Source organism: Hemitrygon akajei, chromosome 12, assembly GCF_048418815.1.
Source record: "Hemitrygon akajei chromosome 12, sHemAka1.3, whole genome shotgun sequence".
In the NCBI taxonomy this organism is placed as follows: Eukaryota; Metazoa; Chordata; class Chondrichthyes; order Myliobatiformes; family Dasyatidae; genus Hemitrygon; species Hemitrygon akajei.
Window position 1 is genome coordinate 66043218 of NC_133135.1, and position 27231 is coordinate 66070448.

Sequence of the window (27231 nt, forward strand, 5' to 3'; positions counted from 1 at the left end):
GAGAAGGGAAGAATGAGAATAGCATCAGAGGCTGGGAGGTGGTAGCTGGAGTTAACAAAGAATGGCTGATTGACAGCTTGATTGTTCATATAAAACAGATGCTAAAACAGTCAATTCAGTGAAGTATACAGTGAGCCCCAGTTTACCCTCTTGTTTGTCAGATCTGCGAGTGCAATGTGCTGCAGGCTTGCCCGATGTAATGTGTGTCACTGCACTGGTGAGGTGCTTTGAGAATATCTAAAGTGCACTTATTACTCAATTATTCACGTTCCGTTTCAGCGGTGAGGTGTGATGCTCCACAGCCTCCAGCAAATGGATATCAGAATTGTTTGCATCCAGGTGAAAACTTCACTTTCCGCTCAGTCTGTGATTATCGCTGTGCAGAAGGGTTTTCCTTGATCGGGTCGCAGAGACAGCGATGTGAAAGCTCTGGAAAGTGGTCATCACCCGTACCAACGTGTGAAGGTGATCTTTCATTGATCTGCATTTCCACAATCCTGTCCCTTTCCATGACAGTAAACTCAACTTTGACTGTGACTTTAGTACAGTTCTACTTCATTTCCTCGTTGGACTTTTTTAAGTATCAGAAAAAATACAAAGCCTTCCGAAGACCTTTGACAGGTGTGAGCTCTCAAATTGCAAATGGTTCGATGGAGAGTTGCCAGCTAGCTATAGTGTAAAAACTAGCACATTGCTGATGCCTGCACTTAAACCAATGTAGGGTGAGGTGCCAGCACATCTCACCTCCCTCTCTTCCTCTGTATTCAACACTGAGTTAACCGTGCAACCTCTCAACATTTTTCCAGATTTGACTCATCATATGCCCATGCCAGTATATAAAGGGCATTCGTATTTGAATTGACACACTCGTATAAATGAAAGGATGTTTTTCCATTTAGATTTTTGCCTTATTGAATGTAGGAAGTCTTTCCAATGCTATAAAAGTTTGATTTCCCTAGTAACATCTTTCTCCTCTCACTTCAAACCAATACCCTCTAGTTTTAGATGACTGGCCTGGTAGAAAGGCTGTGATAATTCACCCTCTTTATGCCCTTCATAACTTTATAAACTTCTATGTTCTCTCCTCAGCCTACTTCACTTTCTGCTTAAAACTCAAGCACTCCTCTCCCACAAACATTCCTGTGAATCTTTTCTCAGCCTCTCTAGTTTAATCACATCCTTCCCAGATGGTGACCAGAACTGCACACAGCATTCCAGGTGTGGTCTCACCAACATCTTGTTCAGGTGTGACATGACAACCCAATTCTTGTTCTCAATACACTGTCCAGTGAAAGCCAGCACACCATGTGCTTTCTTCACCATTCTGTCACCACTGACAGGGAAGTATGTACTTGTACCCCTAGTCTCTCTGTACAACACTCACAGAGACACCAGAGATTGTAGACGCTAGTTTATGCAGCAAAAAGCAAATCTCTGCATGAACTCAGATGGTCAGAAGGTACCTCAAAGGAGATGGGTAACATTTAGGGTGAAGACCTATACTCTGGATTGAGAGAAAGAAGGGAGATAGCCAGATCAAAGAGGTGAGGGGACAGGTGGAGCAAGAGCTAATAGGTGACAGGAGGATGCTGATGAGGGGGGTGACAGGCAGATGGAGAAGGGAAGAATGAGAATAGCATCAGAGGCTGGGAGGTGGTAGCTGGAGTTAACAAAGAATGGCTGATTGACAGCTTGATTGTTCATATAAAACAGATGCTAAAACAGTCAATTCAGTGAAGTATACAGTGAGCCCCAGTTTACCCTCTTGTTTGTCAGATCTGCGAGTGCAATGTGCTGCAGGCTTGCCCGATGTAATGTGTGTCACTGCACTGGTGAGGTGCTTTGAGAATATCTAAAGTGCACTTATTACTCAATTATTCACGTTCCGTTTCAGCGGTGAGATGTGATGCTCCACAGCTTCCAGCAAATGGATATCAGAATTGTTCGCATCCAGGCGAAGACTTCACTTTCCGCTCAGTCTGTGATTATCGCTGTGCAGAAGGGTTTTCCTTGATCGGGTCGCAGAGACAGCAATGTGAAAGCTCTGGAAAGTGGTCATCACCCGTACCAACGTGTGAAGGTGATCTTTCATTGATCTGCATTTCCACAATCCTGTCCCTTTCCATGACAGTAAACTCAACTTTGACTGTGACTTTAGTACAGTTCTACTTCATTTCCTCGTTGGACTTTTTTAAGTATCAGAAAAAATACAAAGCCTTCCGAAGACCTTTGACAGGTGTGAGCTCTCAAATTGCAAATGGTTCGATGGAGAGTTGCCAGCTAGCTATAGTGTAAAAGCTAGCACATTGCTGATGCCTGCACTTAAACCAATGTAGGGTGAGGTGCCAGCACATCTCACCTCCCTCTCTTCCTCTGTATGCAACACTGAGTTAACCGTGGGTAAGGCCAAATGCATTTTCTGTGCAACCTCTCAACATTTTTCCAGATTTGACTCATCACATGCCCATGCCAGTATATACAGGGCATTCGTATTTGAATTGACACACTCGTATAAATGAATGGATGTTTTTCCATTTAGATTTTTACCTTATTGAATGTAGGAAGTCTTTCCAATGCTATAAAAGTTTGATTTCCCTAGTAACATCTTTCTCCTCTCACTTCAAACCAATACCCTCTAGTTTTAGATGACTGGCCTGGTAGAAAGGCTGTGATAATTCACCCTCTTTATGCCCTTCATAACTTTATAAACTTCTATGTTCTCTCCTCAGCCTACTTCACTTTTTGCTTAAAACTCAAGCACTCCTCTCCCACAAACATTCCTGTGAATCTTTTCTCAGCCTCTCTAGTTTAATCACATCCTTCCCAGATGGTGACCAGAACTGCACACAGCATTCCAGGTGTGGTCTCACCAACATCTTGTTCAGGTGTGACATGACAACCCAATTCTTGTTCTCAATACACTGTCCAGTGAAAGCCAGCACACCATGTGCTTTCTTCACCATTCTGTCACCACTGACAGGGAAGTATGTACTTGTACCCCTAGTCTCTCTGTACAACACTCACAGAGACACCAGAGATTGTAGACGCTAGTTTATGCAGCAAAAAGCAAATCTCTGCATGAACTCAGATGGTCAGAAGGTACCTCAAAGGAGATGGGTAACATTTAGGGTGAAGACCTATACTCTGGATTGAGAGAAAGAAGGGAGATAGCCAGATCAAAGAGGTGAGGGGACAGGTGGAGCAAGAGCTAATAGGTGACAGGAGGATGCTGATGAGGGGGGTGACAGGCAGATGGAGAAGGGAAGAATGAGAATAGCATCAGAGGCTGGGAGGTGGTAGCTGGAGTTAACAAAGAATGGCTGATTGACAGCTTGATTGTTCATATAAAACAGATGCTAAAACAGTCAATTCAGTGAAGTATACAGTGAGCCCCAGTTTACCCTCTTGTTTGTCAGATCTGCGAGTGCAATGTGCTGCAGGCTTGCCCGATGTAATGTGTGTCACTGCACTGGTGAGGTGCTTTGAGAATATCTAAAGTGCACTTATTACTCAATTATTCACGTTCCGTTTCAGCGGTGAGGTGTGATGCTCCACAGCCTCCAGCAAATGGATATCAGAATTGTTTGCATCCAGGTGAAAACTTCACTTTCCGCTCAGTCTGTGATTATCGCTGTGCAGAAGGGTTTTCCTTGATCGGGTCGCAGAGACAGCGATGTGAAAGCTCTGGAAAGTGGTCATCACCCGTACCAACGTGTGAAGGTGATCTTTCATTGATCTGCATTTCCACAATCCTGTCCCTTTCCATGACAGTAAACTCAACTTTGACTGTGACTTTAGTACAGTTCTACTTCATTGCCTAGTTGGACTTTTTTAAGTATCAGAAAAAATACAAAGCCTTCCAAAGACCTTTGACAGGTGTGAGCTCTCAAATTGCAAATGGTTCGATGGAGAGTTGCCAGCTAGCTATAGTGTAAAAGCTAGCACATTGCTGATGCCTGCACTTAAACCAATGTAGGGTGAGGTGCCAGCACATCTCACCTCCCTCTCTTCCTCTGTATTCAGCACTGAGTTAACCGTGGGTAAGGCCAAATGCATTTTCTGTGCAACCTCTCAACATTTTTCCAGATTTGACTCATCATATGCCCATGCCAGTATATACAGGGCATTCGTATTTGAATTGACACACTCGTATAAATGAAAGGATGTTTTTCCGTTTAGATTTTACTTTATTGAATGTAGGAAGTCTTTCCAATGCTATAAAAGTTTGATTTCCCTAGTAACATCTTTCTCCACCAGCGACACCAGAGATTGCAGATGCTAGCTTATGCAGCAAGCCTCTGTATGAACTCAGCTGGTCAGACTGCTCCTTTGCAGGGAAGTGGATAGGTAATATTTAGGGCCAAGACCCTTACTCTGGATCAAGAGAAAGAGGGGAGATAGCCAAAATAAAGAGGTGAGGGGACAGGTGGTGCAAGAGCTTATAAGCAATAGGAGGATGCAGACAAGGGGGGGGGGGGGGTGACAGGCAGATGGAGAAGGGAAGAATTAAAATAGCATCAGAGGCTGGGTGGGTGTAGCTGGAGTTAACAAATGATGGCTAGTGACAGGTTGATTGCTCCTAATGGAGAAGATGCTAAAATATTCAATGATGTGAAGTATGGAGTGGTCTCCATTTACCCTCCTGTTTGTGAGATGTGCAAGTACAGTATAATGCAGGTTTCCCCACATAATGTGTGTCACTGCACTGGATAAGATGCCTTGAGAATTTCTAATTTTACACATTTTGTGTAAGTGCACTTATTATTCAATTCTTAACTTTCCATTTCAGCAGTGAAGTGTGATGTTCCAAAGCTTCCAGCGAATGAATATCAGAACTGTTCCCATGTAGTTGGAAACTTCAGTTTCCGCTCAGTCTGTGTTCATAGTTGTGCAGAAGGGTTCTCGTTGAACGGGTCAAAGAGTCTGCAGTGTAACAGCTCTGGAAAGTGGTCGTCACCCATCTCAATTTGCGAAGGTGGTCTTTGTTTAATATGTGTTTGCAAAACTCTGTCCCTTTCCATGACAGTAAACTCAACCTTGACTTTGACATTAATACACTTCTTCTTTATTTCTACTTTTCATTAAGTTTAGTTGGACTTTTTTTTTAAATTCCTTTAAGTATCAGAAAAGAATACAAAGCTCTACAAAGACCTCTGACAGCAGTGAGCTCTCAAAATTAAAATGTTCTTCTTATTAACATGACTTAAGAAAATCCCATCTTTGATAAAAACATTGTATGGAAACCTAGCTTAGTCAGAGTAGTGTTTGTTTTGATGAGTGATACCACTCTCAAATGGATGTCTACTATCTCTGGTGTCTCTGTGAGTGTTGTACAGAGAGACTAGGGGTACAAGTACATACTTCCCTGTCAGTGGTGACAGAATGGTGAAGAAAGCACATGGTGCGCTGGCTTTCACTGGACAGTGTATTGATCACAATACACTGAGATCATAGCGTGACTGCACACATGGACCCGAGCCATTCTTCAGTGCAGTCATGAAAGTCAGGTTTAATGTCAAGAACACTATAAGTGAAGTGCCTTGCCTTGCAACCGCCCACACAGAGCAGATGCTGAAATACCCAGTGGAATAAAATGTAGAGTCCACCAATTTCCCCACATAATGTGTATCACTACACTGGATAAGGTGCTTTGAGAATTTTTAATGTCACACATTTTGCATAAGTGCACTCATCAGTCAATTTTTCACTTTCTGTTTCAACTGTGAAGTGTGATGTTCCAGAGCTTCCAGCGAATGGTTATCAGAACTGTTCGCATGTAGGTGGAGACTTCACTTTCCGCTCAGTCTGTGTCTGTAGCTGTGCGAAAGGGTTCTCGTTGAACAGGTCAGACAATCTGCAGTGTGACAGCTCCGGAAGGTGGTCGTCACCCATCCCAACATACAAAGGTGGTCTTTGTTTAGTATGCATTTACATAATTCTGTCCATCTCCAATTGGAGTTCTGGATCATACAGGAGTACTGTACAGAAAAGTATTAATTTTGCATATGTGGTTTCAAGAATAGTATGTAAAACACAGAAGACACATTTGTATCTGAGACACAACAGTCTGCAGATACTGATACTGGAGCTTGGAATGACAAACAGTCTGCTGGAAGAGCTCAGAGTCGAGCAGTATCTGTGTGGAGAAAGGCCTTATTTGTCCTGACACAAGGTCTCAACCCAAAACATTGGCAAATTCATTCCCTGCGCAGATGCTGTTTGGCCCACTAACTTCTTCTAATCGATTGTTGCTTCAAATTTATCTTCACTGTTTCTTGATATTGTTAATCAAGTGTTTCAAATTACACCATGATTTTTTGATGATGAGTGAGAAAAACTGAAGTCAGTTCATTTAGATATTATCATCCTTGTCTATTACTAAGCAATTGGCAGATAGGTCCTCTTCTCTCTGCTTTACAACTGCACTATTAATTACCTTTTTTTCTAAGAATAATCAGGATTACTTTTCCAATAATTTATGCTAGTAGATATAATTTAATTTTCATGGTATACAATTATATTTTTAATTTGTAATAGGTCTGTGGTAATAATGGAAGCACAGGTGTTGCTCTTTGCCCTCATCTCTGCAGTAGTAACATTTTGAGCATGTAAAACTAAACACAAAAATTCAACTACTATCAGCAATCCAAAATCCTTTCACAAGCTCTGCTGCTTTCAAATTTCACCACTGCAATCAAACAGAAATCTCTTGTTTTGATGTGAATGAGGGTTTTTTGCATACCATTTCTAATGTAAAGGAACCTATGAATGTAATATTTTGATGCAAGGGGTCTGAGCGAGTTTTTAAGTGGTGTGATAAATCTGTAATTATTGCTTAGCTAAGTTTCTGGCCTAAAAATAGATAATTTTATGTGCAATGTAAGTCACTTATATGCATATATTAGAAACTGGGACAAGAAATGAATTGAATTCAGTTGAATTGACTTTATTACATTTACATCCTTCACATACATGAGGAGAAAAATCTTTATGTTACTTCTCCATTGAAATGTGCAATGGTGCAATTTATAGTAATTTATAATAAATAGTATGTACAACAGGACAGTCAATATAGCATAGAAATACAATTGTGTCAGCATGAATTAATCAATCTGATGGCCTGGCAGAAAAAGCTGCCCCAGAGCATGTTAGTTCATGACTTTTATGCTGTGGTACTGTTTCCCGGATGGTAACAGCTGGAACAGTTTGTGATTGGGGTGACTCAGGTCTCCAATGATCCTTCAGGCCTTTTTTCCACACCTGTCTCTGTAAATGCCTGAATCATGGGAAGATCACATCTTCAGATTGCTGGGCTGGCTCTGCAGAGTCCTGTGATTGAGGGAAGTGCAGTTCCCATACCAGGCAGTGATGCAGCCAATTAGGATGCTCTCAATTGTGCTCCTGTAGAAAGTTCTTAGGGTTTGGTGGCCCTTACCAAGCTTCAGCTGTCCGAGTTGAAAGAGGTGCTGTTGTTTTCTTTTTACACCACACAGCCGCTATGTAGAGATCACGTGAGATCCTCGGTGATGTGTATGCCAAGCAATTTAAAGCTGTTCACCCTCGCAGCCCCAGATCCATTGATGTCTATAGGGGTTAGCCTGTCTCCATTCCTCCTGTCGTCCACAACCAGCTCCTTTGTTTTTGCTACTTTGAGGGAGAGGTTGTTTTCTTGACACCACAGTGTCAGGATGATGACTTCTTCTCTGTAGGCTGCCTTGTTATTATTTGTGATAAGGCCAATCAATGTGGTATTGTCAGCAAATTTAATTAGCAGATTGGAGCTGTGGGTGGTGACAGAGGGTATACAGAGAGTAAAGGAGGGGGCTTAGGATACAGCCCTGAGGGGCTCCTGTGTTGAGGGTCAGAGGTGAGAGAGTCCACTCTTACCACCTTCCGAGGATCTGATGTGAAGTCCAGGATCCAGCTGCACAAGGCAGGGTGAAGGCCGAGGTCTCTTGCCAAGCCTGAAGGTAATTATGGTGTTGAATGCTGAACTGTCGTCTAAGAACAGCATTCTCACATAAGCATCCCTCTTCTTCAGATGTGTAAGGACGGTGTGTAGGATTGTGGCTATTGCGTCGTCTGTTAGTTGGTTGTGTTGGTAGGTGAATTGTACGAGGTCCAGTGTGGGTGGTAACATGCTGCAGATGTAGTCCTTGACCAGCCTCTCAAAACATTTGCTTATTATTGAGGTGAATGCGACAGGATGCCAGTCATTCAGACATGTTACCTTGGTCTCTTTAGGTATAGGGACAATGGTGGATCCTTTGAAACAGGAGGGCGCTCTACACTAGGAGAGGGAGAGATTAAAAATGGCTGTAAACACATCTGCTAATCGGGCCGCGCGCATCCTGAGTACCCGCCCTGAGATGCTGTCCGGTCCTGCAGCCTTGCAACTGTCCACTTGTTGGAAACAGCTGCGTACTTCAGCCTCAGAGATGGCCAAGGTGCGGGTCTCTTCGGCGTCTCTCTTCGGGGCCTAGTGTTGCTGATATCAAATCGAGCGTAAAAAAGATTTAGCTTACCCAGGAGAGAGTGCACTTAGCTTTGAAGTCTGCGTTGGTGTGCAGACCTTGCCATGAGCGGTATGTGTTGTTGGTGGAGAGTTGTGTCTGGATCTTGTCCCTGTGTTGACGTTTCACTGCCTTGATGACTTTGCACAGATTGCAGCTGCATTTCTTGAATTCCTGTTGGTTACTGGCAATTAATTGGGTTTTAAGTACTTTGCACAGATTTTTTTGCAAAGAATGTAAGTGCAGCTATTCTGTAAATATTGTGCAGTTCTGCAAATTCCACCCAGCATTTGAGGTTATGATTAGTTATTAAGAAACTTAGAGCATTTGTATGTAGAGTGCACATTGTGCAATGTTCCTGTTGTGCAATGCATGAAATGATTTTGATGAGTGAGAAACTGATGTCGATCCCTTTAAATATTATCATCATTGTCTGTTATTGGAAGTTGACAGTTAATATATCCTCTTCTCTTTGCTTTAGTATTGTAATTAGCTTTATTTTTTTTCTGAGAGCAATCAGGATCTATTTTCCAATAGTTTACGCTGCTGGGCCCTGCTCTGTCTACACAGCCCCACACCACAGCTTTCAGTTGATTTTGAAAGGATTCGGGTACAGCCTGCCAAGAGTTTACCACTTCATGATTTAGAGAGTTGTCATATTATTAAAATAATCCCAAAATGATCATAAAGAAACTATTCCAAGTGAAAAAGGATGTGTTGCCTCCTCTGATGGCAGGAGCGGTGTAAATTTCTGCCATGTTTACACTCACTTTGGACTGGTGTGGTGCTAATCACCTGGCCAGCTGGGTCTTGCTCTCTCTTCTGAGTGGTCGGCCACACCATATTTCTTTATTATTATCCTGTCACAAGAGATGGGCTGTAAATAGCAGAATTAGTCAGCTATTGTTGTGTATTTAATAATTTAAGTAATATTTGAGTAATCTTGTAAACATATTGTTTGACTGAGCCTTCCTGTTGATTCAATAATGGTTTACGGGGTATATGCATAAATACGTGAATTGCATACATCGTTACACTATCATGTGATACGTGTGTGCCTTGCTTAAAGTGAACACAAAATTAGACCTGCATTCCTGAATTACTTTAACGTTTTGAAGTTACAAAACATAACCGTGGCAGCGAGGTATTTTAAAAAAATAACCTGAGATGGCTATTGACCTGTTGAAGTGCAGCGAGATGTTCAAACTAAAAAAAAGCAGTGAGGACTAGCAAGTAATTAGGCCATTTGGACCATCAGGTCTACTCTGCCATTCCATCATGGCTGATTTTTGTTTTATCCTTCTCAATTTCATTATCCTGTCTTCTCCTCATAACATTTGATACTCTGACTAATCAAGAACCTATCAATCTCTGCTTTAAATATACCAGTGACTTGACCTCCAGAGCCTTTTTTGGCAATGAATTCCATACATTCACCACTCTGGCTAAAGAAATTCCTCCGTATCTCTGTTCTAAGAGACGGCACCTCTTTTCTGAAACTGTGCCTTCTGGTCCTAGACTCCCCCACTATAGGAAATGTCGTCTCCATGTCTACTCTGTATAGGCCTTCCAATATTTGACAGGTTCAATTGAATCTCCCCTCATTCTTCTAAACTCCAGTGAGTACTGGCCTAGAGCTATCAAAAGCTATTCATATATTAACCCCTTCATTCCCAGGATCATTCTTGTGAACCTCCTCTCCAATGGCAGAACATCCTTTCTTAGGTAAGAGGTCTACAACTGTCATGACATGACAATCACAATCACCATGAGTGATTGAATTTAATGTTAAACTTTGTGACTGTCCCCTCTGTTTCTCAATGTGAACTATTGACTTTAAGACATTTTTGAAAAGAATAAGGAGTGACTTGATAGAAATAAATAAATAGATAGATAGATAGATAAATAAATAAATAAATAAAGCTGATCTAAATGGTTGACCTTACCTAGAATTCTGTTTGGTGTGACATGTAGCCCATGTATCCATTGAAAGGAAGAACCGTCACTTATGGGCTACTTGGTCCTGATAAGCTTTTTCCATTTACTGACACATAAGCAAGCTGGAGGAACTCCGGGTCAGACAGCATCTGTGGAAGGAAATGGGTAGTCATTGCTTTGGGATGAGTCTCTTCATAAGGACTTGTGAAGGGTCTCGACCTGAAACATTGGCCGTCCATCTCTCTTCTAGATGCTGCTTGATTCTGTTGAATTCCTCCACCTCCTCTGTGTTCACTCAGAATTCCAGCATCTGTAATCTCTTGTGTCTCCCAATAAAAGGGCTTAGACTGTAAAAATCCAGAAGCCTGTGAAACTTTAGAAAAAAAGAGGAATAGAGAGTTGTAAGTGCAATAGGCAGTATAATTTTAGAGCACTTACTAGAATGATCAGTTTTTCAGGAGCATTGGCAGCTCATTAAAGACATGACAGTATGATCCATGATTAGGAAGTGTTAAACTTGGCCAGCGTATCACTTTCACTTTGAAGCATTGTACTTTTTTTTAACAAGCTTTGAGTGATGTTTTTCTAGGAATGAGTTCCATTCCATTTAAGGGTCGGCACAACATTGTGGGCTGAAGGGCTTGTACTGTGCTGTACTATTCTATGTTCTATATAAGTAAAGAATACAGCCCAGCATGTGCAGAGACAGTCAAGTTAAAAACAGCGCAGCACGCGCTCTTCAGAAGAGAAGACATGATCGAGTATTAAAAAAAGGCAAAAAACAGAAGAATTCATGGGTTCATAAAGAGTGAGTACCAAATGATAATAATCATAAATAATGGCAGAAATGGCTGGCTACATCAGACAGATTGGTGAGTTTGATTACACAACAGATAACTAGATTTTATGTACTGAGCAAATTGAACAGTATTTTGAAGCAAATGAAATCGCCTATGAGAAGCAAGAATCAAGGCTGCTAAGTGCGTTTGGTTTAAAGACAAACAGTTTGACTGCTCCATCCAAAGCAACAGATATGAACTTTGCCGATACTGTCAAAGAAATGTAGGAACATTTACAAACAAAGCCACTGTTGATAGCAAAACGCTTTATAAACGGAATCAAAAAGGAGAGTCCATTTCAGCGTACATGGCTGAATTGAAGAGATTATCTGAGTGTTGTCAGTTTGGAATGGCCTTAATCATTTAATGTGGAATCTTAAAAAGAAGCATACATGAATGGCTCCTAACTGAAGCTCAGCTTTCATTTAAAAAAGCAGCTGAAATTGCTGTTTCAATGAAAATTGCAGACAAAGGCATTTGAGTTGCGGTCAGGAATGGAAGTGAGCGTGATCAGAATTGCAACACCTAAGCAGAAACCAGCCCGGCCAAACAAATTGTGTTACCATTGTGGCATCAGCTCACATACACCAGACCAATGCAGATCTAAAGGTGAAACTTGCAGAAAATCTCACAAAGAAGGACACATATGAAGTGCATTTCAGGCTGACCAAAATAAGTGGTCTGTGCAAGGAAGAGAAAAAGATAAAAAGTCAGGTTGCAGTTCCAGAAAGAGCATTAACCTGCATGAACGTTAGGCCACTGGTTCAGCTGTTACAGTCATTCCACAAAATGAGTTTGAACAGCATTTCAAAGATATCAAACTGAAGCCTGCAGATATTCAACTAAGAACTTACATTGGAGAAAAGATAACTCCTGTGGGAATGACATACATAACAGTGAAATACAGCAAACAACAAATCACATTGAGCTTGTATGTGGTAAAAACAGGAGAATGGGGATGTGGTTGGCCGAGCCAACTACAATTTATTTGGAGATCCATCCACCATTTGCAAGCCACATCCACTGTAATAGAGTCAACTGAAAGCGAATTAAGAAGGGTACTGGACAATACCACAGCAGTATTCAAGGAGAGCATTGGAAAACTCCAACATATCAAGGATAAAATAGTGTTAAATGAAAATGCCGCACAGAAATTTTGCAAAGCCTGTCCAGTTCCTTATACCATTTGTGATAAGGTAGCCAGCGAGCTAAATCGCATGGAGGCTGAAGGAATTCTTTCCAAGGTTGACTGGAGCTCATGGCAACACCTTTGGTCCCAGTAGCCTAGAAGAATGTGTCTGTTGTGATCTGTGGTGATTTTCAGGTCACTATCAATCCAGTTCTGAAAGTAGATCAATACCTTCTACTCAGGATAGAGGATATCTTTGCAAACCTTTCTGGAGGGAAGCACTTCAGCAAAATGGACCTATCTGAGGCACACCTACAGATGGAGATAGATGAAGACTCCAATGTGCTTCTCATTATAAACCCTCACAAGGGGCTTTATCGCTGCAATAGGAGTAGTATCTGCACCTGCGCTCTGGCAGAAACCTATGGACTTGGTGCCACAAGGCTGCCCAGGAACTCAGTGTTACCTGAATGACATCATTGTTAACTGTAAGGATGAAAGAAACCTCTCCAAAACCTTAAGACATTGTTAAAAGATTAGAAGATTATGAGCTCAGAGCATGACGCAACAAGTATGAATTCTTTAAATCAAGCATCACTTACTGTGGTCAGACTATTGATGCACAAGGATCACACAAGTGTGTTGAGAAAATTCAAGCAGCGGTGGATGCCCCAAGGCTAAAGGACATGTCACAGTTTCAGTTCTTTTTAGAATTTGCCAACTACTATAACACGTTCCTGCCAAATCTCGCTACTATGCTCCTCCCCTTGAACTCATTACTGCAGATCAGGAAGATATGGCAATGGAGAAAGCAAGGTGCAAACTGGCCTTCAAAATGGTGAAGGAAATGGTGACCTCAGAGAATGAATTGACATAATATGACCTGCAGTGTCCAGTGAAGCTTGCCTGTGACGCCTTATCTCATGGAATAGAGGCAGTCATGTCACAATTTATGTGTGATGGAAATTAATGCCCCATAGCCTTTGCATCATGTTCCCTTACTGCTACAGAGAAAAACTACACACAGATTGACAGAAAAGCCATGAGTCTGGTTTGGAAGGTAAAATACTTTAACCAGTATTTATATGGGACAGAGTTTACCCTCATTACTGATAATTAAAAACTACTGTTCATTTTCAATTCACAGAAAGGTGTCCCACTAACAGCAGCTCACAAATGCAAAACTGGACTTTGTGTCTTAGAGTATACAACTACAAGAATGAATTCAAGAGGATGACTAATCATGGAAATGTTAATGGATTGTCCTGTCTGCCCTTGGAAGAAAATACCAGAAAAAAAATGGCAAAAATAGACTCTACTCTTGACATAATGCAAAATAAAAGTCACCCTATCATGGCAGAAATGGCAGAGGTGATCGAAAGTGGGTACTCTGTAAGATTAAGGACAGAACTGGACTACTGTCATAAGAGGTGAATTTTGCATCTGATATCACCTGGAGGCAACACACCAATCCGTTAGAGGAAAGCAGAATCAAATGTAAGAGAAGAAAGGTGGTACTGCTGTCAGAACCACTTCCTGCAGTCTCAGAGTCAACAACTATAACCACCAGAACCTGAAATTGTTTCACAGCCACAGGTCTCTCCTCACAAGCAGATTGATCCCTTCCCCCCTCTCAGGAAAGACATTATCCCACAAGAGTAAGAAAGCCTTCACAGCAATGAAATCTTCAGGCCTGAATGGGGCAATTAAAACTTTACTATGCTGTAGATGTCTGTAGATTGTAGTTGAGATGCATTTGCTTTTGAGTTGGAGTTTATAGCTAAGCAGCAGTGGTGTTGTGTATTTAATATCTGAATTATATTTCAGCAGTCTTGAAAATATCTTGTTTGATTAAGCATTGTTCATTTCAATAATTCATTATGGGGTACATGAAAAACTCAAATTGCGTGCATCATAATGCTACCACATGATAACGTGTGTTTCACTTAAAGTAAACACAAAATCAGACCTGCATTCCTGGACTCCTGTGTCTTTTGAATTAATTTGATGTTCTGAAGTTACAAAACATACCAGCTATCACAAGGTTTATCAATGCAGTACTATCTTGTGAATTGTAAGTTGTCTTCCAGTGGTAAGGAGTGCTTACTTCAGCTGTGTATTTTTCATCCTGGGTGCTCTCTTGAGGTCAAGGATAACTGGTTTCCGTTCTGTTTGAGGCCAGTAGACGATCTCAGAATCAGCATAAGTGGGGCAGTAGATGTTTGCAGGAACAGATGGGGTGGGTTGTTTGTGAGGTGCAGGACTCCTTTATCCTTTCATATTGGGCCTATTGTTCTGTCAATAAGTAGAACTTAGATTTTTTCCACCCCCTTGGCAGCCCCTTTTTAATTTTGCTCATGAGCTAGGGATCCAAATGGGCCAATGGGAATGTTACATTTTTTCACTGAACCCTAGAAACATCTTTGAAATGTTTCATCCTAAAATCCTACTGTTACTGGATGTGCAGGGGAAACATTTCAAAGATGGTTTGAAATCTTACTGTTGCAGAGTGTTCTTTTTGTGACTCTGCTGTTAGGCAATCAGATTATGTGGCCTACCTGTCAAAGGAAACAGTCCAGTTTGAGCCTTGACGGTCTGCTTGTCATCCTGGGAGAGAACAGAAATGTTTCTTCCTTTCTCCTGCCAGTGCCTTTAGTGGAATTTGCAGAGTGAATGTTGGTGATATCTCTACAATACTCTGTGGTGCCTTGTTCTCAGATAGACAGTGTACAAGAGGACAAGACCATTACTGACTGGTAAGCCATGATCTTTGTATCAGGTTTGATGCCTTGATCTCAAAATGTTCTTTTGTTCAGAAAGCTGACTTTGTTGAGAGATGGGTCCTGAGATATGGGAAGTAATCCATCTCCTCCGAAATCTCATCATGAACAGTTAATTCCTGTGGATAGTGTTGTCTGCAGGGGTGAGTGACAGAGGATGTTTGCTTTGTACACATTAACTACAAAGCCCATAATATCATATGGCTCAGTCAACAAAGCAACAGTGACTTGGAGCTCAGCTTTGAAAAACGTGCATACCCAGGTGTTGGCTTCATAGTGTAACATGATGCCTGGGCTTGGGGTAACCTTGGTTCTGGAGTGGAGGTGACATATATTACACTTTTTCCCTTTGCCCTGTAGATTAGTTCAACTCCTCTTGGAAGCACATTAGAGGTGAATCACAGTATTGCAGCGAGAAAAATTAGGGAACATCATGATGGACATGGTAGGCTAAAGTGCTTGTTTCTGAGCTATCCCAGTCTATGACTCTAAAGTATTGGGCTGATGACACCAGATCTCACCCTGTATGACAGATATTCAATAGAAATGATTTCTGCCAGAAGGCAAACTTTCGACTGCTACACCATAGTCACTCTCAATTAATAGACCAAGATAAAGACATGCAAGATAACTGATATAATCTTTGTAGTTATCTTGACTCCATCTTATAGCTGGATGGGAGCAACCTATCTGAGAGTAGTGGTTGAGAAGGACTCTGGCAATGACGTTCCCTGTGGAAGACTGCAGGGAAACCTTTATGTAATAACCACAACTAGATTTATCCCATTCCTTCAAATTGATAACGATTACACTGCCTCTAAAATCCCCTGGCAAGTTGTCACTTTCACAGATGTGGGAGATGAGAATATGTGTTGTTATACAGTAACTCCAAGAGTAACAAATTGAGGTTCCTGACTAGGAATGTTCTAGCTTTATGTTTAACTTGAAAGTTTATTTTTTGACTACATGGGGATCAGGAGAAATAGCAGTCTTTCTTTCTTTATTAATTAAACTTGCATTGAAGTACATTTATAAATTTCTAGTTTTTTTTTAAATTACTTATGTGGTTGACTATTCTTAAATGTCCGTAAGTATCAGAAAACAAATAGCATTAAAACAGTCTATGACAGCACTGGAGATTTCAAATTGAAGTATTCCACTTAATAACACAGTTTAAGAAAACGTTCCCTCTATAAGGTATTGTGTTAGTGTTATGGGAAACTTAATTTTGTGCAAGCCAGTGTTTAAGTTATGTTATGTGATGCCATTTTTCATTGGAGAGCTTGGGATTAGTCGTAGCATGAATGGACCAGAGTGATTCTCCAGTGCAGTCATGAGGGTTGGGTGTGATGTGAATGTGCTATGAATGAGCTGCTAGTTACACTGTGCATCCGCCCATGTGGGAGCTGATGGTAAAATACCCAATGCAATGAAGTGCAGATTATCCTCCAGTTACCCTTTTGTTTGTGAGATTTGCATATACAATGAACTGCAGGTTTGCCCACGTAATGTGTGTCACTGCGCCATGCTTTGCATGTGCAATTATTACTCAATTCTTAACTTTTTCTTTCAGCTGTAAGGTGTGAGGTTCCAAAGCTTCCCAAGAATGGATATCAGAACTGTTCGCACGTAGGTGGAGACTTCACTTTCCGCTCGGTCTGTGTTTATAGCTGTGCAACAGGGTTCTCGTTGAATGGTTCGGAGAGTCTGCAGTGTGACAACTCTGGAAGGTGGTCATCACCCATCCCAGCTTGTGAAGGTAGTCTTTGTTTAATGAGTGTCGCTCACACTGGAATGCCAAAAAGTATTGATTTTCGATATGTGTTTTCAGAAGTAGTGTAAAAGACAAAGGGTCTGCAGATGTTGCAAGCTGGAGCAAAATACACTCTATTAGAGGAACTCAACAGGTTGAGCAGCAACACACACAAAATACTGGAGGAATTCAGCAGGTTGAGCTGCAACTGTTAGGAGAAAGGTATTATCGGCATTTCAGCATGAGATCCTGTCTCGGGAATTACTTGTTCCGATAAAGAGTCACACTCCAAAACTTTGGCAATTTCTTTCCCTCCAAAGATGTTGTTTGACCCAATGAGTTCCTCAAGTAGATTGGGCATTGATTTCAATTCATTTTCACATTTTTTGATGGTAACAAGTTAATGTTTCAAATACCTGCATAGTAAGACATTGATGAGCAAGCATCTGTAATGACAGCTGTTTAAACGTTATCATTATGGTCTATTCTTTTGTAATTGGTGGAAAATATGTCCTCTTTAGCTCATAGCCCTCTATTTTTCTGAGCATGTACCTGTCCAGGACTCTCTTAAAAGACCATATTGTATTCACCTCCACCACCATCGCCGGCAGTCCATCACCACTCTCTGCATAAAAACTTACCCCTGGCATCTCCTCTGTACCTACTTCCAAGCACCTTAAAACTGTGCCCTCTCGTGCTAGCCATTTTAGCGCTGGGAAAAAGCATCTGACTATCCACGTGATCAATGCCTCTCATCATCTTATACACCTCTATCAGGTCACCTCTCATCCTCCGTCGCTCCAAGGAGAAAAGGCCGAGTTCACTCAACCTATTCTCAAAAGGCATGCTCCCCAATCCAGGCAACATCCTTGTAAATCTCCTCTGCACCTTTTCTATGGCTTCCACGTCCTTCCTGTAGTGAGGCGACCAAAACTGAGCACAGTACTCCATGTGGAACTGACCAGGGTCCTATATAGCTGCAACATTATCTCTCGGCTCTTGAACTCAGTCCCACGATTGATGAAGGTCAATGCGTCATATGCTTTCTTAACCGCAGAGTCAACCTGTGCAGCAGCTTTGAATGTCCTATGGACTCGGACCCCAAGATCCCTCTGATCCTCCACACTGCTAGGAGTCTGACCATTAATACTATATTCTGCCATCTTATTTGAACCACCTCACACTTATCTGGGTTGAACTCCATCTGCCACTTCTCAGCCCAGTTTTTCATCCTATCAATGTCCTGTTGTAACCTTTGACAGCCCTCCACACTATCCACAACATCCCCATCCTTTGTGTCATCAGCAAATTTACTAACCCATCAATCCACTTCCTCATCCAGATCTTTTATAAAAATCACGAAGAGTAAGGGTCCCAGAACAGATCCCTGAGGCACACCACTGGTCACTGACCTCCAGGCAGAATATGACCTGTCTGGAACCACTCTTTGCCTTCTGTGGGCATGCCAGTTCTGGAACCACAAAGCAATGTCCCCTTGGATCCCATGCCCCCTTACTTTCTCAATAAGCCTTGCATGGGGTACCTTGTCAAATGCCTTGTTGAAATCCATATACACTATATCTACTGCTCTTCCTTCATCAATGTGTTTAGTCACATCCTCAAAAAATTCAATCAGGCGCGTAAGGCACAACCTGCCTTTAACAAAACCATGTTGATTATTCCTAATCATATTATGCCTCTCCAAATGTTCATAAATCCTGCCTCTCAGGATCTTCTCCATCAACTTACCAACCACTGAAGTAAGACTTACTGGTGTATAATTTCCTGTACTATTCCTACTCCCTTTCTTGAATAAGGGAACAACATCCGCAACCCTCCAATCTTCCAGAACCTCTGCCGTCCCCACTGATGATGCAAAGATTATCGCCAGAGGCTCAGCAATCTCCTCCCTCGCCTCCCACAGTACCCCTGGGTACATCTCATCCCGTCCTGGTGACTTATCCAACTTGATGCTTTCCAAAAGCTCCAGCACATCCTCTTTCTTAATATCTACATGCTCAAGCTTTTCAGTCTGCTGTAAGTCATTCCTACAATTGCTAAGATCCTTTTCCGTAGTGAATACTAAAGCAAAGTATTCATTAAGTACCCCTGCTAGATCCTCCAGTTCCATACACACTTTTCCACTGTCACACTTGATTGGTCCTATTCTCTCACGTCTTATCCTCTTGCTCTTCACATATTTGTAGGATGCCTTGGGGTTTTCCTTAATCCTGTCCACCAAGGCCTTCTCATAGCCTCTTCTGGCTCTCCTAATTTCTTTCTTAAGCTCCTTCCTGCTAGATTTATAATTTTCTAGATCTCTATCATTACCTAGTTTTTTGAACCTTTCATAAGCTCTTCTTTTCTTCTTGACTAGATTTACAACAGCCTTTGTACACCACTGTTCCTGTACCCTACCATCCTTTTCCTGTCTCATTGGAATGTACCTATGCAGAACTCCACGCAAATATCCCCTGAACATTTGCCACATTTCTTCCATACATTTCCCTGAGAATATCTGTTCCCAATTTATGCTTCCAAGTTCCTGCCTGATGCCCTTATATTTCCCTTTATGCCAATTAAACGCTTTCCTAACTTGTCTGTTCCTATCTCTCTCCAATGGTATGATAAAGGAGATAGCACTGTGATCACTATCTCCAAAATGCTCTCCCACTGAGAGATCTGACACCTGACCAGGTTTATTTCCCAATACCAGATCATGAACAGCCTCTCCTCTTGTAGGCTTATCTACATATTGTGTCAAGAAACCTTCCTGAATACACTTAACAAACTCCACCCCAACTAAACCCCTCACTCTAGGGACATGCCAATTGACATTTAGGAAATTAAGATCTCCCACCACAGCAACCCTGTTATTATTACACCTTTCCAGTATCTGCCTCCCCATCTGCTCCTTGATGTCCCTGTTACTATTGTGTGGTCTATACAAAACACCCAGAAGAATTATTGACCCCTTCCTGTTCCTAATTTCCACCCACAGAAACTCCATAGGCAATCCCACCATGTCTTCCCCCTTTTCTGCAGCCATGACACTATTGCTGGTCAACAGTGCCACGCCCCCACTTCTTTTGCCTCCCTCCCTGTCCTTTATGAAATACAGTTATCTAAAGCCTGGCAATCGAAGTAACCATTCCTGCCCCTGAGCCATCCAAGTCTCTGTAATGGCCACAACATCATAGTTCCAAGTACTGATCCATGCTCTAAGCTCATCCGTTCTGTTCATAATACTCCTTGCATTAAAGTAGACACATCCCAAACCATCGGTCTGAGCACGTCCCTTCTCTATCACCTTGCCTATCCTCCCTCTCACACTATCTCCAAGCTTTCTCTATTCGTGAGCCAACCACCTCTTTCTTTGTCTCTCCAGTTTGGGTCCACCCCCCAGCAATCCTAGTTTAAACTCTCCCCAGTAGCCTTAGCAAACCTCCCAGTCAGGATATTGGTCCCCCTAGGATTCAAGTGCAACCTCTCTTTTTTGTACAGATTATTCCTGCCCAAAAAGAGGTCCCAATGATCCAGAATTCTGAATCCCTGCCCGCTGCTTCAATCCCTCAGCCACGCATTTATTCTCCACCTCATTCTATTCCTATACTCACTGTCACGTGGCAAAGGCACATAGAACAGTACAGTACAACACAGGAACAAGCCCTTTGGCCCACAATGCCTGTGCCAAGCACAATGCAGAATTAGACAACATAATCCACATCCCTCCATTCCTTACCTATTCTGTGTCTACCTAACCTCCTCTTAAAAGCCTCTGTCATATCTGCATCCATCCACCATATCTGGCAGTGCAATGCAGGAAGCCTTCGCTCTTTGTGTAAAAATAAATTCCTTACATCTTCTTTAAACTTTCCCCCTCTCAATTTAAATGTATGTCCTGCATCACAGGGATGCAAGAAAAATAGGAAGGGTTGGAATGATTACGGAGTAGGTTTATATTGCTTGGCACAGCATCATGGCCATAGGTCCTGTCTCTGTACTGTACTGTTCTAAGTCCTATGTACTTGCTATTTCTACCCTGCGATACAATTCTGATTGTCCACCATAATTATCTATTACCTTTGTTTTCTGAAAGTAATCAGGCCCTCATTTCTAATAATCTATGCAGCAGGAGCAACCTTTTAAGTTGACTTGATTTTTTTAATCAACATCTGAGTCCTGACTTTCCTGTTCTGCCTGCACAGCCCCACATCATATCTCTGTATTTTATTCTAGAGATACAGCAAAACCAATTTGTAACCAAGGTGGCCATTGGCACTGGAGGGGCTTCGGCTTTGCTTTCCCTGCCTTTTATTGGATATTTAATTAAACTGTATCGAAGAAAAGGTAAGCCTCCTAAATTTTCTCTTTTCTGTTCTTTAGTGAGCTAGCAATACACACCATTTTGAGTTTGCACTGAGGCTATTAATGTAAGTAAGAGAGCACAAACAGCTATATTCAGAGCTAAACGGGCCACATTTCAGTGCTGTTTATAGCTGGTGTAACCCAATTTACATAGCTGGGGCTTTACTATTAGAATCTCTGGTTTATTAGCCTCCCATGTGGCTTGGAGGGGGTTTCTAGAGCAAACTGTTGCTAGTAGGTCCAAAAACACCAGTACCCCGTGCAGGACACCTGGACCCTATATGAATATGGCAAGCAACAGCGTAGCTATTGAACTGAAGAATTTGTACTGTGGTGCACAGAGTCAGACCTAGAAGACACAAAACTGTCAAATCAAGTATAAGAAACAAAATTAATAGGGGAAAGAAAGTATTCAGTGAGAAAAAGGGAGGTGCAAAAGAAAAAAAAAGTTTGAAGACTAAATACTGAATTATCACATTGACCTCCAATCGCCAACTATATTTTGCTGAAATATTGAGATCTATTTTGTCAAAGTTCATTTTGGGTTCAGGCAGGCTGTGTCTAATATTTAAAACTTAACACATTGAAATATCTCCCTAGTTTGGAATGGCCAGCCAGTCTCAGAAATCAACTTGGAACATATGCACTCCAATAGGACAGTAACTTCAGGTGATCTACTAAATCTAAAGCAGAGATCAGGCACCATTTACAAAAAGCTCATTGAGCAGCAAATTCTAGAGTTTTGCCTCAAACTGCTTCATTCCACTCACCAGACGATGTTGTCCAAATTGAACTTAGTTAACAATGACCCTTTGTTTTTGGACCTGTTGATGAGCATTCCAGGGAGAAAACAAATTAAACAGGTGCAGGAATCTTAAACAAAAGCAGAAAATGCTGAAAGAATTCAGCTAGTCGAGCAGCATCTGTGGGAAAAGAGACCAGTTAGTACTTCTAGTCAGGGATCCTTCCTTGAAACTGGGGGAGGAAATGAGAGTTATCAGTTTTCAAAGCTGAACTGTGGGGAGGAATGAAGTGCAAGACAGAAGAGCATATGGAGATTGGCATGAGCACTGGCCTTTAGGGAACCGTTCTATAGAAATGAGATGAAGAAAGGACTTAAGCAGAACAATGGCAAAGAATGAGAGAGCAGTTTACCTGAAGCTGGAAAATTCAGTGTTCATTCCAGAAGGTTGCAAACTGTCCAGACAGAACATAAGATATTGTTTCTCTAGTTTATGTGGACCCTGTGGAAGGGGTCACAGACAGACAGGTCAGAGTAGGAATGAAATGGAGAATTAAAGTGGGGTGCAATAGGAAGTTCAGAATCAACCCTGCAGACTGAGCACCCGGTGATCATAAGGATTTTATGCATTGCACTGTCCAGTACAACACCTAAATGTTCATCCAAGTTAATTATGCCAAGAATTAGCATTTATTATCTTAGCATCAGTTTGTTCCTTTTCTGTAGCAACAGTGTCTAGTTTCTGTGCAAAATCAATGTTATACAAATTTATCTGTCTATTCTTTTCAGTGGAATCTGAGAGTTATTTTCTTATTCAATTATTCACTGAAGATTCCAGTGGTGAGGCCAGCATTTATTACTGATTTCTAATGGCCCTTGAGAAAGTGATGGCAAGCCACTTTCTTGAACTTCTGCAGTCCCTCTGATGAAGGTATTCCCACAGTGGCATTGGATAGGAAATTGTCAGGATTTAGACCCAGTGACAAGTCCTGTTGACCTTGCCCTTTTTGGTACCTGAGGTCATACAACTGAATGGTATTATTGCAGTAGACCTGATGAGTAATAACACAGCTCTGATAGATGGGGTAAATGCTTAGGGTGATGTATTGCATGCCAATCAAATGGATAGTTTTGTGCAGGATGGCATCAAGCTACTTAAGTGTTGTTGGAGTTGGACAAAGGGAGAGTGTTTCATCACAATTCTGCTGTGACCTTTATGGCTAGTAGAAAGATTCTGGGGTGCCAGGATACCCAGCCTCTGTATTTTTACAGCCACAATATTGATGTGATAAATCTATTTAGGTTTCTGGTCAGTATTGAACCCCAGAATAGTGGGGCCCAGAAGATATTAATGTTAATGAATGTTGAGGGTAGAGTTTCTCATATTGAAGATAATTATTGTTTGGCACTTGTGCAAGGCAAATATTCCAAACCAATTTTCAGCCCATCTATGAATGTTGTTCAGGTTTTGCTGCATGCAGGCAAAGGCTTTTGCATTTGCTGGGAAGCTAAAAATCAGATTGAATATTGCACAATGATAAGTGAACATCATCACTTCTGAACTTGGTGCAAGGATATGAATACATCAACTGAAGAGATTTTTCCTCAAGTTCCATTGATGTACATTTTGCCAGGGTTCCTTGAGTCACACTGAACCAGATGTGGCATGATATCAAGGACAGTAACTCACCTCTGGCATTCAATTATTTTGTTACATTTGGGCCAAGATTGAAAGGAGGTCTGGAACTGAGTGGTCCTATCAAAGCCTAAACTTCACATTCGTGAACAGTTGTTGATGATTAGCAACTGATAAGCATCAGCATTTGTGATTTAAAAACAATTGATTGGACTTCCAGTTTAGAATGGAGTTTGATAGCTGAAAATATTATGATCAATTAATGAATAAAGCAAGTTCAGTCCTGACTCTTAATACTAAATGTTTTCATGCTCTAGAACGCAAGTAAAATGGAAATAAGTTAATGGACAGATTCCCTGATCTTTCTTTATTTTGTAAGAACTAAAAGAGAAATGTGGTATAACCTTCCTTTAGGATCTTTTATTCTGTGAAATATACAGAATAAGGTCCAAGCTTCACTTGCTCAGTCTGTTTTGCAATTTCTCATTTGTTCATAGCATAACCAGGATTATCTACCATAATAAATCAGTTCCCAACCGACAGCCATTAAAACTTAGAAGTTGATAGAAAGTCACTAAACTTTTGTTCAGATAACCTTAAGTGGTAGCTCTTATTTTGCTCTCCACTGGTTAACCTGCTGAGTACTACCAGCATTTTCTATCATAGCAAGCAATTTGAAATGTATTTTCCAAACTCATCAATTCAGTTGTCATTTGGTTTATTATTGTCACCTATACTGAGATACAATGGAAAAACTCTTTCACAGACCATTTCAAAATGTAAGTACATCAAGGTACAATGCAGAATGCAGTGCGACAGCTACAGAGAAAGGGCAGTGCAGGAAGACAATGAGGTAAATTGCGAAGTTCATCTTCATCATATCAGAGGCCATTGAGGAGTCTTTCAACAATGGGACAGAAGCTGTTCTTGAGCTTTCAAGCTTTTGTATGGAATGGAAGGGGAGAGGAGCGATTGGGGTGGGAGGGTTTTTTGATTGTGTTGACTGCTTTCCCAAGGCAGCAGGAAATGTAGAAGAGTCAATGAGGGGAGCCTGGTTTTTGTGCTGTTCTTAAATAATAATTGGTACCTATTTCTGCTTTTGCTTTCTAGCAATGAAAGAACGTTTGTCACTGTAAGGTAATGATGATTTTTGTCTGGATACCTCCACTTAAAACGCCTGGTGAACAAATGGTTGTATTTTATTTATATTGCCATTCCCCTATTTACACCTTATTATTGTCTTGATTCTTAAATCTGTTAAAAGAAAGGATCGTTTGAGCCAATAGTGTTCAGCAGTTCTCTAGATCAGTATCTGAGAACTTCAAATCAGTAACCTGTTTTTAAGGTCAAAGTGATTAATCCTGGGAAACTGCCCCAGAAAGACATGCTCTCCTATGAAAGCACGGTACTTTGTTTCATTATTAACTTTGTTAAGGAATTATTAATTTCAACATCAAATGCAGTGGAACGCTATAAATGGAAAGAGCTCTATGATCACTTGAGAAATATATTTTGGATAAAGTACAGGCACAATATAGGCCCTTTGGCCCACAATGTTGTACCAACCCTTAAATCCTGCCTCCCATATAACCCCCCACCTTAAATTCCTCCATATACCTGTCTAGTAGTCTCTTAAATTTCACTAGTGTATCTGCCTCCACCACTGACTCAGGCAGTGCATTCCACACACCAACCACTCTCTGAGTAAAAAAACTTCCTCTAAAATCCCCCTTGAACTTTCCACCCCTTACCTTAAAGCCATGTCCTCTTGTATTGAGCTGTGGTGCCTTGGGGAAGAGGCGCTGGCTGTCCACTCTATCTATTCCTCTTAATATCTTGTATACCTCTATCATGTCTCCTCTTATCCTCCTTCTCTCCAGAGAGTAAAGACCTAGCTCACTTAATCTCTGATCATAATGCATACTCTCTAAACCAGGCATCATCCTAGTAAATTTCCTCTGTACCCTTTCCAATGCTTCCACATCCTTCCTATAGTGAGGCGACCAGAACTGGACACAGTACTCCAAGTGTGGCCAAACCAGAGTTTTATAGAGCTGCATCATTACCCCGCGACTCTTAAACTCTATCCCTCGACTTATGAAAGCTAACACTCCATAAGCTTTCTTGACTAACTTATCTACCTGTGAGGCAACTTTCAGGGATCTGTGGACATGTACCCCCAGATCCCTCTGCTCCTCCACACTCCCAAGTATCCTGCCATTTACTTTGTACTCTGCCTTGGAGCTTGTCCTTCCAAAGTGTACCACCTCACACTTTGGGTTGAATTCCATCTGCCACTTCTCAACCCACTTCTGCATCCTATCAATGTCTCTCTGCAATCTTCGACAATCCTCAACACTATCCACAACACCACCAACTTTTGTGTTGGCTGCAAACTTGCCAACCCACCCTTCTACTCCCACATCCAGGTCATTAATAAAAATCACGAAAAGTAGAGGTCCCAGAACCGATCCTTGTGGGACACCACTAGTCACAACCCTCCAATCTGAATGTACTCCCTCCACCACGACCCTCTGCCTTCTGCAGACAAGCCAATTCTGAATCCACCTGGTCAAACTTCCCTGGATCCCATTCCTTCTGACTTTCTGAATAAGAAATTTACAATGTAATTTTTTTTCTTCAAATTTTAACAATGGAGAACCACAAATAATTTTATATATATATAAGCAATTAACAGACAGCACTGTTAGATGACAGTCGTGAGGTCTTCTCAAGAAATGTAAGCATTATGTTTAAAGTGCTATGCTAAAATAGTAACAAATTTGTTTCCTTAATTACAGATCACAAAGTAGCAAATACAAGGCTCAACCAGACAAAATTGGAAAGCTTGAGATATCTTCTTTACAAGTGATATGAGGCTTTTTGTTATATTGATCACCCGAACAGAATAAATGGATTAAAGTACTGAAGTACCAAATAATGTTATCATTTAAAGCTATGAACAAAGGTTGTGTTTAAATACGATGTTGCAACGTTCAAAGTTTCCAATGGTAGCTGGAAGAAAATAGCAACGTTTATATCCCCTGCACTTAATTATTAAGGATCAGTTTTATAGATGCTATTTTAAATGCATAAAATATTGATAGAATTAACTTCCTTGTTTTAGTCATTTGCTTGCTTGGCTGATGCGTAAAACTGAAACTGTATTTGAACATATAGATCTTCCATGTATAAAGTGCCTCTAATATGGTAAATCATTGTCTCTAGTGTGGAAAAAGATAACGTTAAAATAAAAAGTGTTCTTCTCCAATATGTATTGTGATTGATGTTAAAATTAAGAATCCTTATTAGAGTGACTGAATACTCAAAGCTGGCATCTTAAATACACTTATAGCTAAGCAAAAAGAACCAAGTTCAATCCCTATTCCTATTCTATAATGGAATTCCTAATCTCTGTTGAGCTATTGTGCTAAGTTGTGCCTGATCACTAGCATGTAGGAGAGAAAGGAATGAGCAGATGCCATGTCCATGTAATATCCAGTGATCTCTGGTGAGGCATTTGTGACAGGATT

At 41.2% G+C, this 27231-nt stretch overlaps 1 protein-coding gene across 1 annotated transcript in view; it reads left to right on the plus strand.

The window, feature by feature from the left end:
- LOC140737132 (E-selectin-like) overlaps nt 1-26969 on the plus strand; it is a 40243-nt gene extending 13274 nt beyond the window's left edge. The window contains exons 6-12 of the mRNA XM_073063325.1: nt 280-465; nt 1895-2080; nt 3535-3720; nt 16773-16958; nt 21192-21302; nt 24809-24835; nt 26500-26969. Of these exons, the coding sequence (XP_072919426.1) occupies nt 280-465; nt 1895-2080; nt 3535-3720; nt 16773-16958; nt 21192-21302; nt 24809-24834 (881 nt within the window). The 3' untranslated portion in view covers nt 24835; nt 26500-26969. The remainder of the gene's footprint in view (nt 1-279; nt 466-1894; nt 2081-3534; nt 3721-16772; nt 16959-21191; nt 21303-24808; nt 24836-26499) is intronic.
- Nucleotides 26970-27231: the final 262 nt, after the last annotated feature.